Below are 14694 nucleotides of genomic sequence, written 5' to 3'. Positions count from 1 at the left end.
CAGGCTGGATAAATTAATAAATTGCATTTTCACATTTTAAAATTTTTTCATAAGCCTAACAAAATATTTAGTGTGTGTAATATGAGAATTAAGTACTTATTGCCCAGCTGGTGAGGCTCAGCGGTTGAGCATCCACCTGGGATCCAGGAGGTCTCGATTCAATTCCCGGTCAGGGCACATGCCTGGGTTGCGGGCTCGATCCCCAGCAGGTGCGTGCAGGAGGCAGCCCATCAAGGACTCATCACTGATGTCTCTATCTCTCTCTCTCCCTCTCCCTTCCTCTCTCTGAAATCAATAAAAACATATTTTTAAAAAGTACTTATTAATTGGTTAACTTCAGTGTGTGGAGGGGGTGCTGGGATGGGGAAGGATGGGCACTTCTGGTTCACAGATTGCTCGCTTCCCAGACATGACTACCGATTAGTCTCGCTGATCAACAAGGACACTCCCCCCAGATGCTGACTTCCTCTGGATTTAGTAAACCCAGTTTCAGAGATGGATGACTTATCACTTGAGTCAAAACTGGTGGGTCAGCAAGGTCATTCATTATACACAGTGAGCTCACTAATAATTCTGGATTCCCCTCCCCTTTCTAATGCCAGAGCCATGAGGGAAGACAATCAGTCGTGCCCCCTGGGCTTCACCCTCCTGGGGGTGAGCGGCCGGCAGGATCGGGAGCGCGTCTTCTTCACTCTCTGCCTGCTGGTCTACCCCGTGACACTGGCTGGGAACCTGCTCATCGCCTGGGCCATCTGCTCCGACCTTCGCCTGCACACCCCCATGTATTTTTTCCTCGCTAACCTCTCCTTTGTGGACATCTGTTTCTCCTCTGTAACCATGCCCAAGATGATAACCAACCATCTCTTGGGCACCAAAGCCATCTCCTTTGGGGGCTGCCTAACGCAGATGTACTTCATGATCGCATTGGCTGTCACTGACAGCTATCTCCTGGCCGCGATGGCGTACGACCGGGCTGTGGCCATCAGCCGCCCACTTCATTACACAATGGTTATGAGCTCACGACTTTGTGTCCTGCTGGTCGTTGGGTCCTGGGTGGTTGGCCATGCCAATGCCCTCCTCCACACTCTGCTCACAGCCAGTCTGTCCTTCTGTGGCAACCGGGCAGTGGCCAACTTCTACTGTGACATTGTACCCCTGCTCAAGCTGTCCTGTTCTGACGTCCACTTTAATGTGAGGGTGATGTACCTCGGGGTTGGCGTCTTCTCTGTGCCATTGCTGTACATCATCCTCTCCTATGTGCGGGTCTTTTCCACTGTCTTACATGTTCCATCTACCAAAGGTGTGTTCAAAGCCTTCTCCACTTGTGGTTCCCACCTCACAGTGGTTTCTCTGTATTATGGGACAGTCATGGGCACGTATTTCCGCCCTCTGGCTAGTTACAGTCTAAAAGATGCTGTGATGACTGTCATGTACATGGCAGTGACCCCAATGTTAAATCCTTTCATCTACAGTCTGAGAAATCAGGACATAAAGGCCGCCCTGGGGAAACTCTTCAGCAAGAGGATCTCCACGTAGCCAACGGGAGGCCGCCCTGGAGGCCGCAGCCACCAACCAGGAGGCACGTGGAGATCCAGCCCCAGTGTCTTCCCCTCCAAAAAGCCATCTTTGATCTTTCCAGCTCAAAATTCTTCTTCTCGGACATTTGTACCAATTTATGATGCATCTTCCTGAACTTATCACTTTGTAGTCATTGTTGTCCTTGGGCAGAGTGGCGGCACAGGAGCACTGGGCTCATGTCCCAGCTATTGTACCGCTACCAGAGTGAAGGGAAAGGTCTGAAGCTCAGCTTCTACCTCTACATTTAGGAAAAATAATATCTGCCTGCCACTGTCACAGGATGTGAGGATAGGGATAGTTCTTTTTTTTAAATTTTTTTATTTTTATATATCTTTATTGATTTCAGAAAGAGGAAGGGAGAGGGAGAGAGAGAGAAACATCAATGATGAGAGAGTCACTGATCGGCCGCCTCCTGCAGGCCCCGACTGGGGATCGAGCCTGCACTGCGGACATGTGCCTGGACCGGGAATCGAACCGCCATCTCCTGGATCCTAGGTCGATGCTCAACCGCTGAGCCACACCGGCCAGGCTTGGGGATCTGTTTTGTTCTGCTGTAGCTTCAGCCCTTAGACAGTGCTGACATGTAGGAAATATTGAATAAATTTGTATTAAATTAATAAACGAATCCTGCAATATTATGTTTAAATAATGAATGCAACAAGGTTACTTTTCCTAATATGGGTAAACTAAAAAAAAAAAAAAAAAAAAAAAAAAGCCATATGGTATGAGATATTTCAGCTATTTCCCATAGTAAAATATTAAGTGCCAAGAGGATGTTGTAAAAGAAGAACTGAGGGCGTAAATTCAGAGAACTCCTTACCACTAAACTGCTCTGCCACTTGGACGTTATTTCTGTGCTTTAATTTAGACAAAGGAAGCTGACCTCCACTACTGTATTTCTTACAATAATCATAAGAATTGATATGCATGTTTCTACCTTTAAATGCAAATAAAAATCATTGCACCTGTAACATCACTGTCTCAGCTGTCTCTTTTTGATTCTGTCAAACATACTGTCCTGGAATAATTTTGACGTAACTTAAATTACTTCATGTACCAAAGTCCAGGGATTGACTAAGTCTGAAAAAGACTATTTAGGTAGTAGGTCTGTTCAGGGCAGGTAGGGCCCAGCTCCGAAACAGAAATCACACCTGCTATGTTTAAACCAAGAAGATCTAATACAGGGAAGTATATAAATAGGTGTGTTCTGAAAGAGACCGGAGAGAGAAGACCAACACAGAGATTATTAACTGCAGGAAGGAATGACTCCCCCTAGTTACAAACAGCAAAGGTAGAGTTTCCAGACCTAGGAGCTCGGGGGAGGAATGACCACGTACCTGATGCTCTGAGGGGAGCTGCTGAACAGCTTCCACTGGGCTTCTCTCCTGCTGAAGGTGACTCAGACTTTTATTCCCGAGGGATCTGAGTACTCAATAGTACTTCTCCCTTTTTTTTGGTGTGGGGGGAATACTGTAGTTGCTGTTAACCTCTGTCAGCCTGGGGAGGGGGGGAGGATGTGTTGGGGGTCAAGGTGGGGAAGGGGCACATCTGTAATACTTTCAGCCATAAAGATAAATTTTATTTTAAAAAAGAAGAATTTAAAAAAGGCATCCCAGACATAGTTTCGGACGGGGTCCTCCTTGGCCCCCTTCATTGTGTATCAGCAGCACAATGCCCTCGGTAACTGGGTCAGTCCCTCCAGCCAGTAGAGAAATCTCTCTTTTTCTGAATGACCCACAGAGACGTGTTACAATTTGACTGAATATCAGCAACATCATAGTAATATTTTAAAATGTAAATACCAAAAGATTATTATTGATACCCTTTTATAAGGTTATAAACAGCTAAACGAAAATTTCTAGGAATAGATATAAAAGAAAAAATGCTTTAAAAACAAAGGCAAGGCAAGATGAACATAGGATTCAGAACAAAGAAATTCAAGAGGGGAGAGTTAGGAGAACGCAACTGAGGCCACAATGCAGTTAGCTGTAAGTTATTACCAAAGACCTAGCTTTCAGGTTGCATGGTGGGTCTAGGGGTGCTATCATTCAGATAGATAAATAGAGAGGTAGACAGGTGATAGAGAGCTAGGTTGACACATACATACATATATGATGATAAAAGCTCTGCAGGAAGCACTGATGAGAGTTTGCCTTGAAGTAAGATTGGATAGAGCGAGGAAAGTAAGGGAGCAGGAAGGGGTGGTGAGGTCAGGAGCTTAACTAGGCAGCTCTAAAGAACGTAAAGAGCTCTGAAGAATTTAGAGTAATGTAAACAAGCAGTGAACATTTACATAAAGGATCTAGAAGCCAAGGTAATGCGGAAAGAGAAACAACAGAATGTGGCAGTTTGTCTGAAAGTAGCAAGAGGGTGTCCTCTAGGTTTTGAGGTTGAGCCTTTAATGAAAATAGTGAACAAGAGAGTCATTTAAGAAAAATTTGTTCCTTTTGGCTATGTTTTCAAGAGATATCCAAATAAATAATAGAATGAGAGATATAACAGAGCATGGATCAGAGTGGAGTTGATAAGGGAAGTTATGGAAATAGATGATACCATCTAGGGGTATGAGACTCAAGCCTGAGACTCTCATAGGATGACTAAATTTTGACATAGAATGAGGATTCTAGTGGGGAGAGAATGACACTTGCACAATCTAGAATTGTGCAAGTTATATGTTTGTCTCCTTTTTGTATCAGCCAAAGAGCACAGCAGAGTGTATTGTTACAGTAATTTGGAGTGGGTATGCAATTGACCTATAAGATATGAATTATACAATATAAAACGTGTGTTAAAATATAATATATGCATATGCAATACAAAAATATAAATAAGAAGGAGCTTTATTGTATCTTTCTATTTTTTAAAAATTTATCTTTATTGTTGAAAGTATTACAGATGTCCCCTTTTTCCACCCACATTGATCCCCTGCGCCCCACACCCACCCCACACCCGGGCCTTCCCCATATCTTTCTATTTTTATATGTTTGAAATATTGTATAATAATAATTTTTTTAAATATTAAAATTAAGGGGAAAAATGATGGTATTCCATAGTAACCAATAAAATTACTTTTGGACTTTAGGTATCACCCTTGACACTAAAGCAGTAGATTTTATATATACATAAAAAAATTGTGGATACAAACATCATCTGTTTTCTAGAAAAAAAAGTAAAGATAACTTAATATGCCAAAATTACTAGGTGTCTAGTTTTGCTTTATAAAAAATGCCCTCAGGTTTAAATGTAATTCCCATGTAGCAATAAAGTACACATCTCTGGATTATCTATTACTTGCATTACGGATGCCAAGAAACCATTTTCACTGCCTAGAATAGTGACTCTTGCCTTAACAGTGCATTCGTGAAAGGTTTGTTTTGATGCAAACCTTATAATTTAAAATTTAAATTTAAATTAAGCAGGTTAGCATTTTTAACACCACCGAAATACATTGACCCAATATAGGAAGCTGGATCAATGTTAGAAATAAAAGAGTCACAGCTTAGCTTTCCAAACTTGTCCTTAGCATTTCACATTTATGCACTTAGCTCTCTGTTGGTGTGCCTCACAGACGAATTCAAATTCAAGCATAGTTCCACTAGAGTGTTAATGTTAATTAGGCAGTTTCCCAAATCTGAGAACATCAGCGCTAATCTAGTTGGATTTGAGCTCTCTACGTTTTACCTCTCCAGATTGTAAGAAAAAAGGAAGTGGTATAGAAAAGGAATCAGCACAGATAATATTTCTAGTTCCAACACCTGCATTGCTCTCTTCCCAATTTCTGTCCCTTCAGCTGTGCCAGTTGCCATTCCACTTTGGTCAGTGAATTCTGAGTACCAAGTACCAATGTTCCAAGTCCTGGTACATGTTCTTCTTGTACGACCAGTTCACTCTTTTTGTTTTGCTCATGGTAGAAAAAAGATTAAACTAGATTTTTTAAAACATGGAATTATGTGGTTATTTTGTTTAATAAAATGGAATAATATATTTAAATCATTAGATTACTGGTTTAAGGGTCTATCATGGCAGCACTTCTAGAAGACACAAGAAATTGGCCACTGTCCCAAGGAGACTCAAGAATAACCCACATTCCCAAGTCACCCACATTCTGTGCTTTTTATTCTCTGCATGCTTGATTAGATGACCTTGGAGCAGAGGGGCAATTATGTGACCATTTCTCCAGGAGAAAGAAGAGATTTCATTTGCTGGTGTCATTTTGGCTTCCCCTTGCCCCATAGATCTGGTCATTAAACATCTGCAAGGATAGGATTCAGGTTGCTGGCACCTGCCATAATAAGGAATGCCCAATTTCACACCCCTGGTCTCCCCAGCCCAAAGACACACACACACACACACACACACACACACACACACACACACAGTACAAGTGGGGCTGTATGAACAAAGCTTCAACCTGGACTAAGCTGATTATGTTGAGAAGTAGACAAGATGGTAAGATACTCTCTGAGCCAACAGTGGCTCACCTCAGCTGGCCCTTTTCATGTGCTGAAGGCCTCTATCTATGTCTCCCTGAAAAGCCCCAGGTAACTATCACAAGGCTAAAAGAATTGACCAAAACAATTTAGATTTTTTTCTGGTGAATGGATTGCTAGGATCCCACGGGGACCACAGAGGTATCTTAGGTCCCTAATGCATTAGGCTCTCTTGGACTAGCTCACAGTAGGGACATCACACTGTGCTCTCAATCCTCTTGGGTTTTGGGTACTTCACAGAATTATTATCTTCAATTTAACAAGTCTTGAGATTGCCCCACCCTACAGCTAAGAATAGCAGAACCTTAATTCCCAGGGTGTGGATGGAATTACAGGAACGCACTTCTCATGGGTTCTATGAACAAGTGAAAGGGGCAGACATTGGCAGCAAGTCCTGAAATAAATAGGAAAGGACTGAGATGGGGGTGTTGTTAGGCTCTGGGTGGTGTTCTGTCAATGTAGCTTCCCAGATGACATAGACTCGGAGTAACATGGTCATAATATTAACTCAGAGCTCTTGTCTTTTTTTTCTCAGAATAGACACAAATAAGACGTCTTCTAATACTGTGGGGCAAACAGGTGAAGTGATGGCCGAATTATTATTCAACACATTCAGAGCATGACGCAAGCTTCCTTTGGGTGCCTTTAAATGGTGTTCCTGTCACCTTCTCCTGACCATCCACAGTGGGGGAGCTGCATGTGGAGCAGACAGAAGCCTTCCAGTAACACCCTCAGCGATTAGCAAGCACAACTAGGTAAGGACCAGGACAGAAGACACGCGACTCCACTTGGCTGCCTTTTTTCTCCCTCTCTTTCCTTTGCCAGTCCCACCCTGTGGTCAGTTGGGAGCCCATCTTTCACAAACAGTCCTGTACCAGCAGCGATGCCGCTGTGTTGCTGTAGTCACCCAAAGAGGCAAAGGCCCTTGTCCACAAAATCTTACAGGCCGTGAGAGTCATGTGCTATAAGAACAGAGCACGGGAATCAACAGTGATTTCTCTTCAAAAAGCTCCATGCTGATCCCTTTCACTCGGTCCCCAGAATTGCAGGAGACACACGGACTCTCGCACACTCACACACATGCATGAACAAGAGAACAGACACGCTCAGGCCCCCACACTGCAGGAAGAAGTTAAAAGGATGCGGCTCCAACCAGCCAAATTTCTCTGCTCTTTATGGACTCTCCAGAAAAGAGGGGTTGCACTGTTCTGCATTGTCTTTTGTTTTATGCATCCTATGAGCCCATGGCTTGTTTGGGGGGAATGGTTTCCTTAATTTATTTTTCAAGAAGTAGTACATTCACATGCTTAAACTTCTCCTCTATTGTACACCTAAAACTAATGTAACCAATATAAGATTGTATATCAACTTATTTAAAAAAAAAAAATCCACCAATGATAGAAAAAATATCTACAGAAAGGTATACATGAAAATCTTCCTCCCTCTCCTGTGTCTCATCCACCCAGTCCCCAGATTTCTAACAAGTAATCACTGCTACTGGCTTCCTCTTTATTCTTCCAGAGGTTTTTAATAAACACACTAGTCAACAAAATATACATTGTTTTGGGAGGCGGGATTAAAATGTTTATATTTGGAATGGTTATGGGAATAGAAGTTTGAGACATGCCCTGCTCACTCAGTCCCTCCTTCCCCACCTTATTCACTCTGTTTTTAACCTTATAACTTTTACTTCTTCCCTCTGGATGTTTCTCTCTTCATCGGTGGGAAACACAAGTTCTCTAAATTTCATTTCTATTTTCAAACTTGAACCTCAGTCCAGAAAGCATCCTAGTCAGGTTCATGGAAAATTATGATCAACCACAGGAAATTTGTGTGTTAAAACAGCACACAGCTAATGTAAAATGTAAGAACAAATTTGCTTTGAATTGTAGGAGTTATAGTTTATAACAGGCCTGGAAAATGCCCACTGACATATGAAAAGGGAGGACAATGCATTGAATGGGTTTTATGTTTCGATAAAGTAATTTTATTCATGAGGCAAGAGGTGGCCTAGTAGTTGGGACTAAAAGTTAGCAAATGGAGAAAGAAAAGAAGAAGTAAAGTCTCTGGTCTTTGACCGGGGAGCTAAGAGGAAAGTTGGTGGGGGAATAGGGCTGAGGTTTCTGTGTTTGCTGAGCCAGAAATAGTCAAGAGACAAGATTAAGGAGAGTAGAGATTCTGAGGCCTTTTGGTCTGCCTTAGTCAATAGGCTTTCTGTCCTGAGTGAGGGAGAGGTGAGGGGCAGCCCTGGGCAGTGGAAAAGGCAACAGCTATTGAGGCCAGGACACTACAGAAGTGATTATCTCCCAAGGGGCGTTGGGAGAGGTCAACCAATGCAGCCATATACTGAACCCCACTCACCCACCCACTGCATCTAGAGCTACATCTATGGGGTATGGAAAATGCAAAGTCTAGGAAACACAGGCCCCGAGCAGTGTGGAGACTCTTGGGAGAAAGTGGGGGAAACACCATAAGTTATAATCACATTTTGGCCAGTGGAGCACACACAGGCGATCCTGGGGATTTTAGCTGCTAGCAGATGAGGTATGGTGATTATGGAGACCAAGTGGAGGGTGGAGAGCACTGTTCTTGGAATTAAACGATTGAGACTAGATCCAGTTCCGCCCCTGCTAGAGGTGGCTTAAGGTTACTGATTATTTATTCATTTTTTTCTATTCTAGGGGATGTCCTTCACTTGTAAATTAAAATTATTAATTAATTACTCTTTTAAGAATATTCTTTCTATAATGTATGTTGACAACAGTTACTCACTTTTTTGCTTGCCTTTTACTCTGTGTATGATTTTTCCCTTTAAAAGGATAAAAGTCTAATTTAATTTGATGAAACCAATTTTTCCCCCTTATTGTTGTATCCATTTTTTTTTCTTAGTTAGAAAAGGCAACCTTGTCCTGAGATCAAATAACTATTGTGCTATATTTTCTTCTGGTTGCTGTGGAGTTATATCTGTAGATACAATGCTTTAGCCACCTGAGATTTATTCAGTAAACACTGTGAGGGATGAATCTAAATGAATTTCCCCCAGAGTTAACCAGCTCGTCCCAGCACCATTCTTCCAATCCCTCTTCCCTTTCCTACCAACGGGCGATGCCACCTTCAGGGGACCCAAACCTGCCGCATATTGTGCTCTTTCTCTGGGCTTCCTATTTCTGCCCTCGGTGGGTTTCTAACGAGAAGGGAGCGGCATGCACATGCCCTGGGGTATGGTGTGGAAGAGGAAGCGGGCGTGGTGAGAGATGCCCCTGGCCAGTGAGCCAGTGCGACTGTCTACGGGTAGTCATGTCAGTGGGTAGGACTAAGGCTGCCAGGCTCCTAGGCCGTGCTCTACTTTGGAGGGATGCAAACAGTATGGGGGAAACTGATCCTGTGGGTTAGTTCCTCAGCTGAAACACGGCTTCGATGCCAGCGTTTTACTTAGAGATGCTGCATGTGCTTCGTTGGCCTGTCATGCCTGTGGAACCAGGTTTTCTGCGTTTTTCTGTGGCCGGGACTCCCTGAACTGGACGCTATGTGTGACACCAGTAAGGGAAAGGCTCGGGCTGTTTCCCTGCCCGGGACTCCCTCCACCCAATTTTACATTCTATTCTTTCTGTTCTTGAGTCACATGCTTACTGAGTGTCCGTGTTGTACCAGGCTCCGGGCTCAGGCGACATTCCAACGATGCTCGAGATGGGCACTTTCTCGGCCGACTCTCAGCGGTGCTCACGCGGTGAGAGTGTGGATGACACGGACGAATGACACATGCTCTGATGGGCCAGGCACAGGGGCAGGAGGGGCATGAACCTGAGTGTGTTGTAAGAGGATAAGTCAGGGAAGGCTTCCTAGAAGAAGTGATGTCTACGCTGAGATATGAAGTTTAGCTGGAGAGGTGAGGGAGAGAGGGGAGACTGTTCCAGCCCAAGGAAATCAGATCAGCAAAGTTTTAGGATGGATTAATGTCAAAATGTCCACATGAATTCCACAAGAGTTATACCAACAAACACCTCCAGACTAGCCCCAAAATATAGGTATTGGATTAATGCTTATATAATAAAACAAACAAACAAACAGCCTCTCTCCCATTAGAAACAAATCTTTGGTTTCCCACGGCACCAAACACAGGCCTTTGCAAATATTTCGTTGAACTACGTGAAACTGCCATTTTTGTAGGTCCTAGCCAGTTAAATATTGGAAATTTCATATGATTCCACCTCACATTACAAGATCCACATTGGCATGTTGCATAATTTTCAGAGTTCACAATGCAGGACTTAACCTCATTCAGTTATCCCAACTCTTTGCTTACAGGCAAATGGGATGGGAGAACCTGACGAGCGTCTCCGAATTTTTCCTCCTGGGGCTGCCTTTACAGCCAGAACAACAGGAGGTCGTCTTGGGGCTGTTCCTGTCCATGTACCTGGTCACAGTGGCGGGCAACCTCCTCATCATCCTGGCCATCACCGCAGACGCTCAACTCCACACTCCTATGTACTTCTTCCTGGCCAACCTCTCCCTCACCGACGCCTGCTTTGCATCCACCACGGTCCCCAAGATGCTGGCAAACATGTGGATCCAGAATCAGGTCATCTCCTACGCAGGGTGTCTCTCACAACTATATTTTTTTATGCTGTTTGGGGTGCTCGAGGCGTTCCTCTTAGCAGCCATGGCCTATGACCGCTACGTGGCCATATGCCACCCACTCCATTACATCATGGTCATGAGCCCTGGGCTCTGTGTCTTCCTCGTGTCTGCCTCCTGGGTCACGACCGCCCTCAGCTCCCTCCTGCACACACTCTTGATGAACAGCCTGTCCTTCTGCGGGGACCATGAGATCCCACACTTCTTTTGTGACATCAACCCCCTTCTGAGTCTGTCCTGCACAGACCCCTTCATCAATGAGGTGGTGATCTTCACCGCCGGGGGTCTCACAGGCCTGGTTTGCATGCTTTGCCTGATGATCTCTTACACGTACATTTTCTCAACCATCCTGAAGATCCCCTCAGCTCAGGGGAAGCGGAAAGCCTTTTCTACCTGCAGCTCTCATCTCTCTGTAGTCTTTCTATTCTTTGGGACTTCCTTTTGTGTTTATTTCAGTCCCCCCTCAACCCGCTCGGCACAGAAGGGCGCAGTCGCTTCAGTGATGTACGCAGTGGTAACCCCGCTGCTGAATCCCTTTATCTACAGTCTGAGGAACAGAGACATCAAGTCTTCCCTGAGAAAGATAATTTGGGTTAGGAAAATTCATTCTCCTCGGGGATAGTGACTTCACATCCAATATGGTGATCTCCACCCAACTGCACTTTCCACAAGCTAGCAGTGAGGAGCAAGGGAGGGAGAGAAGGTGGAGACCTCACTTCTAGGATGTGTGATCTGAACCTGAAATACTCATGCCTAAGCTATAGAAGTGCATCAGAACAAACCCATTATCAGGTCAATATCTTTAGCTTAAGTTCTTAAAATCATGATGTCCTAAAATCATAGCCACCCAGGTTTGTAATATAATAAACAATGTGCTTGAATACTTTGAAACAACATGAGATGGCTCATGACCAAAATAAGGGAATATCTGGTTGCCCTGTTGTATGAGGCCAAGAATAAACTCGGGGAAAAATAACTTCCCCCACCATCACTGTGACCTTGATGACTTGGATCCCCACCAATAGTGTTTTTGACACTGGGACTCCCTGTGTCTGTGCAGCCCCCATGCTGAAAGAAGAGAAACCGGGACTGGGAAGGACTTGATGACATATTTAGGTAGACCTAGTGCAAAGCACCCAAGACCCCCACTCCTCTTAACATCTGAATTTTCATGTGAAAATTTCATTTTTATTTTTGGGAAAACTTTTCCAAGTTAATTTCATCTTTGCAGCCCCAGTGCTTACCACTTGGCATGAGGCCTGGCATCTTTGCTATACACCACGGGCATGATTGTAATAAAAAAGCTAGGGCCAGGAAAGAATGATTTTATGGACAATTTCTTACCTGAATGATTGACATCTCCTCCTATAAGTTTCCCAGTCCCCATTCCATCTATTGTGCACACCACAATCAGATTAATTTTCAAAGAATATCATTGGTTATATCACCATGACTCCCACCCTGCTAGAAGTCTCGAGTGGCTCTATACTGCTGGCGGAATAAAGTTCAAAGTATTGTTCCTAACATTCAGGTTTACTGTCACCAGTTCACAACTTATATGGTCTCCTGTTAACCAGCTCTGTCCTATATTTCTCCCAAGATCAGCTCAGGCCAGTACTTTTACAATACACTGATTATTGTTGGTTACCAAAAAGTGATGTCGGCAAAAGTTGTTGGAAAGATGAGTCAGTAAAAGTTGGGGAAAAGATATGTCGAGTAAGGTGCACCATACCCAGTTAGATTCTGTAATAAAATAAAAAGCTGCTACTGGGTGCTATTTTTCACTCTTGTCTGTTTCCCTTTCAGTATCTGGCTGCCTGCGGCAGTGACATAGGCTGTGATCATTGCAGGGAATATCTCTCCCGTGGAAGTCATTGCTGATAGCCAGCTCACCTGCCCCCTACTTGCCTTAATGTAAGCTCACAGGATACCTCCTGACAACAGCAGGTAGTGTAGCAAAGTGGGAGATAGAGTTAGACTGAAGCAAGTTCAGATCCTGGCTTTGCCACTTGTGAGCTACATGGCCCCAGGCACTTACTTAACCTTTCAAAGCAAGCATAGCCCACCTTATGGTGTCAGGAAGTTTGAGGAGTGTATGTAGAGCATTCTGGGTGATGAATTAGATATGTATGTAAGCACGGAAAGGGTTAATTACTAGTGGATAGTATATATTTAATCAATGTTATCTATTGCGGCGGTAGTCCTCGTTAAAATGAAAGCTCAGCAGCAGCAGCAGATAATGGGAATTCACTTGCAAAACTGCTCATAAGGAATTGCCTATAACCTGCACTGTGAAACTGGAAGGGATCCTGTGCTTAAATCAGTCTTTTGGAGAACTTTGCAGGGTTTAACGCAGGATGGTCCACTTACCAGGATTCATATGCTGGGAAGAGGTCCATCTGCCTTTGAAACCATGCTTACTGGGTACTTAAATTTAAAGTAAAAATGTACCTACTTCACTTAAAATACACAGGTTTGCGCCATCCCATATTTCCTCCTAATTAATTGACAGATGTGTATCTTTCACTGTTTAAATTAATACTCAGCAATATTTTTAGCTATACCTTTTAACTTAAATTATGTGTTACTCTCCTAAAAAATATTTATATTTTGTATATGAATGTCCTGTAACAACACAGTTTACACATTTGTCATAATTATACTTTTTGAGGTGTGCCAATACATCCTTACACCATAGTTTTGTGAAAGATTGCCCTATGTACTGCTTGAGGATTAATTCAGAATTTTTAATATTAAAAAATAACATTTTGACAAGCATTACTTTTGCATGTGATTTATTCTCCTAGTCTACATTTTAAAAATAAATACATTGCCCTGGCTGGTGTGGCTCAGTTGGTTGAGGGTCGTCCCATGCATCCAGAGGTCACTGGTTTGATTCTGGCCAAGGCCACATACCCAGGTTGCAGGCTCGATCCCCGGCCCTAACCAATCAGTGTGTCTCTCTCACATCAATGTTTTTCTCTCTCCCTTCCACTCTCTCTGACAAGCAATGGAAAAAACATCCTCAAGTGAGGATTAAAAAAAAATTATGTATACAGGGTGTCCCCCCCGAAATGTATACGCACTTTAACAGTTGATAGCTCAATTTTGAAAATTAAATGTATTTTAATAAACACTGCCTATATAATTATTCAAAGCATGTGATTACATTTTTGGGGAACACCATATATTTAAGGTGTAAACTGTGATAATTTAGATATTTATATATTCATAATAAAATCATTACACAGTCAAATTAATTAGCACATCAACTTTCTCACATAATTACATTTTTTTCTGGGGAGAGCACATGAAATCTAGCAAATTATCAGTATTCAACACAGCATTATTAACAGCAGCCGTTGTGCTGTATGTCAGCTCTCTATAACTTGTTTATCCTATATAATTGGAATTTTGAAACTTTTGAGCCACATCTCTCTATTTCCCTCACCTCCCTGCACTGGCACCCACCATTCCACTCCCTGCTTCTATGAGTTTAACTTTTTCAGATCCCACATATAAATAAGATCCTGCAGGCTGGCTTATTTTACTTAGCATAGTATCCTTAAGATTCATCCATATTGTCACAAGTGGCAGAATTTCCTTCTTTTTTAAGGCTGAAAATATTCTAATGTACATGTACACTACAGTTTCTCTATCCATTCGTGCCCTGAGAAACACAGGTTCTTTCCCCATCTTGGCTGTTGTGAGCAACGCTGCAATGAACATGGGAGTGCAGCCATGTCTTGAGGTGCTGATTTTATTTCCTTTGGATATATACCCAGAGAGGGATTGCTGGATCATATGGTAATCCTATTTTTAATTTTTTTAGAAACCCCCCATACTATTTTTCATAATGATTGTACCAGTTTACATACTGTTTTCCATAATGGCTATACCACCAACAGTAAATGAGGGTTTCTTTTCTTCCACATTCTTGCCAACATTTGTTATTTTTTGTTTTTTTGATAATAGCCATCCTAGTAGGTGT

General features: G+C 43.0%; 2 protein-coding genes across 2 annotated transcripts; both read left to right on the top strand.

Moving 5' to 3' along the window:
* The first annotated feature begins 606 nt into the window (after nt 1–606).
* LOC107544822 (olfactory receptor 1A1-like) lies at nt 607–1536 on the top strand. The gene has a single exon (XM_016222753.2). The coding sequence runs from the start codon at nt 607–609 to the stop codon at nt 1534–1536; it is 930 nt and encodes a 309-aa protein (XP_016078239.2).
* Nucleotides 1537–9919: 8383 nt separating this feature from the next.
* Nucleotides 9920–11325, top strand: OR1G1 (olfactory receptor family 1 subfamily G member 1). The gene is made up of 2 exons (XM_016222747.2): nt 9920–9940; nt 10390–11325. The coding sequence occupies exons 1-2, from the start codon at nt 9920–9922 to the stop codon at nt 11323–11325; spliced, it is 957 nt and encodes a 318-aa protein (XP_016078233.2).
* Nucleotides 11326–14694: the final 3369 nt, after the last annotated feature.

Source organism: Miniopterus natalensis, chromosome 17 (genome assembly GCF_054644295.1).
Source record: "Miniopterus natalensis isolate mMinNat1 chromosome 17, mMinNat1.hap1, whole genome shotgun sequence".
Lineage (NCBI taxonomy): Eukaryota > Metazoa > Chordata > Mammalia > Chiroptera > Miniopteridae > Miniopterus > Miniopterus natalensis.
This window is presented reverse-complemented; position numbering and strand designations above follow the sequence as displayed.

Coding starts and splice junctions, on each gene's coding strand:
- LOC107544822 (XM_016222753.2), top strand. CDS start 607: ATGAGGGAAGACAATCAGTCGTGCCCCCTGGGCTTCACCCTCCTGGGG.
- OR1G1 (XM_016222747.2), top strand. CDS start 9,920: ATGTCTACGCTGAGATATGAA. Junction 9,941..10,389: donor TGTCTACGCTGAGATATGAA/GTTTAGCTGGAG, acceptor ATGGGATGGGAG/AACCTGACGAGCGTCTCCGA.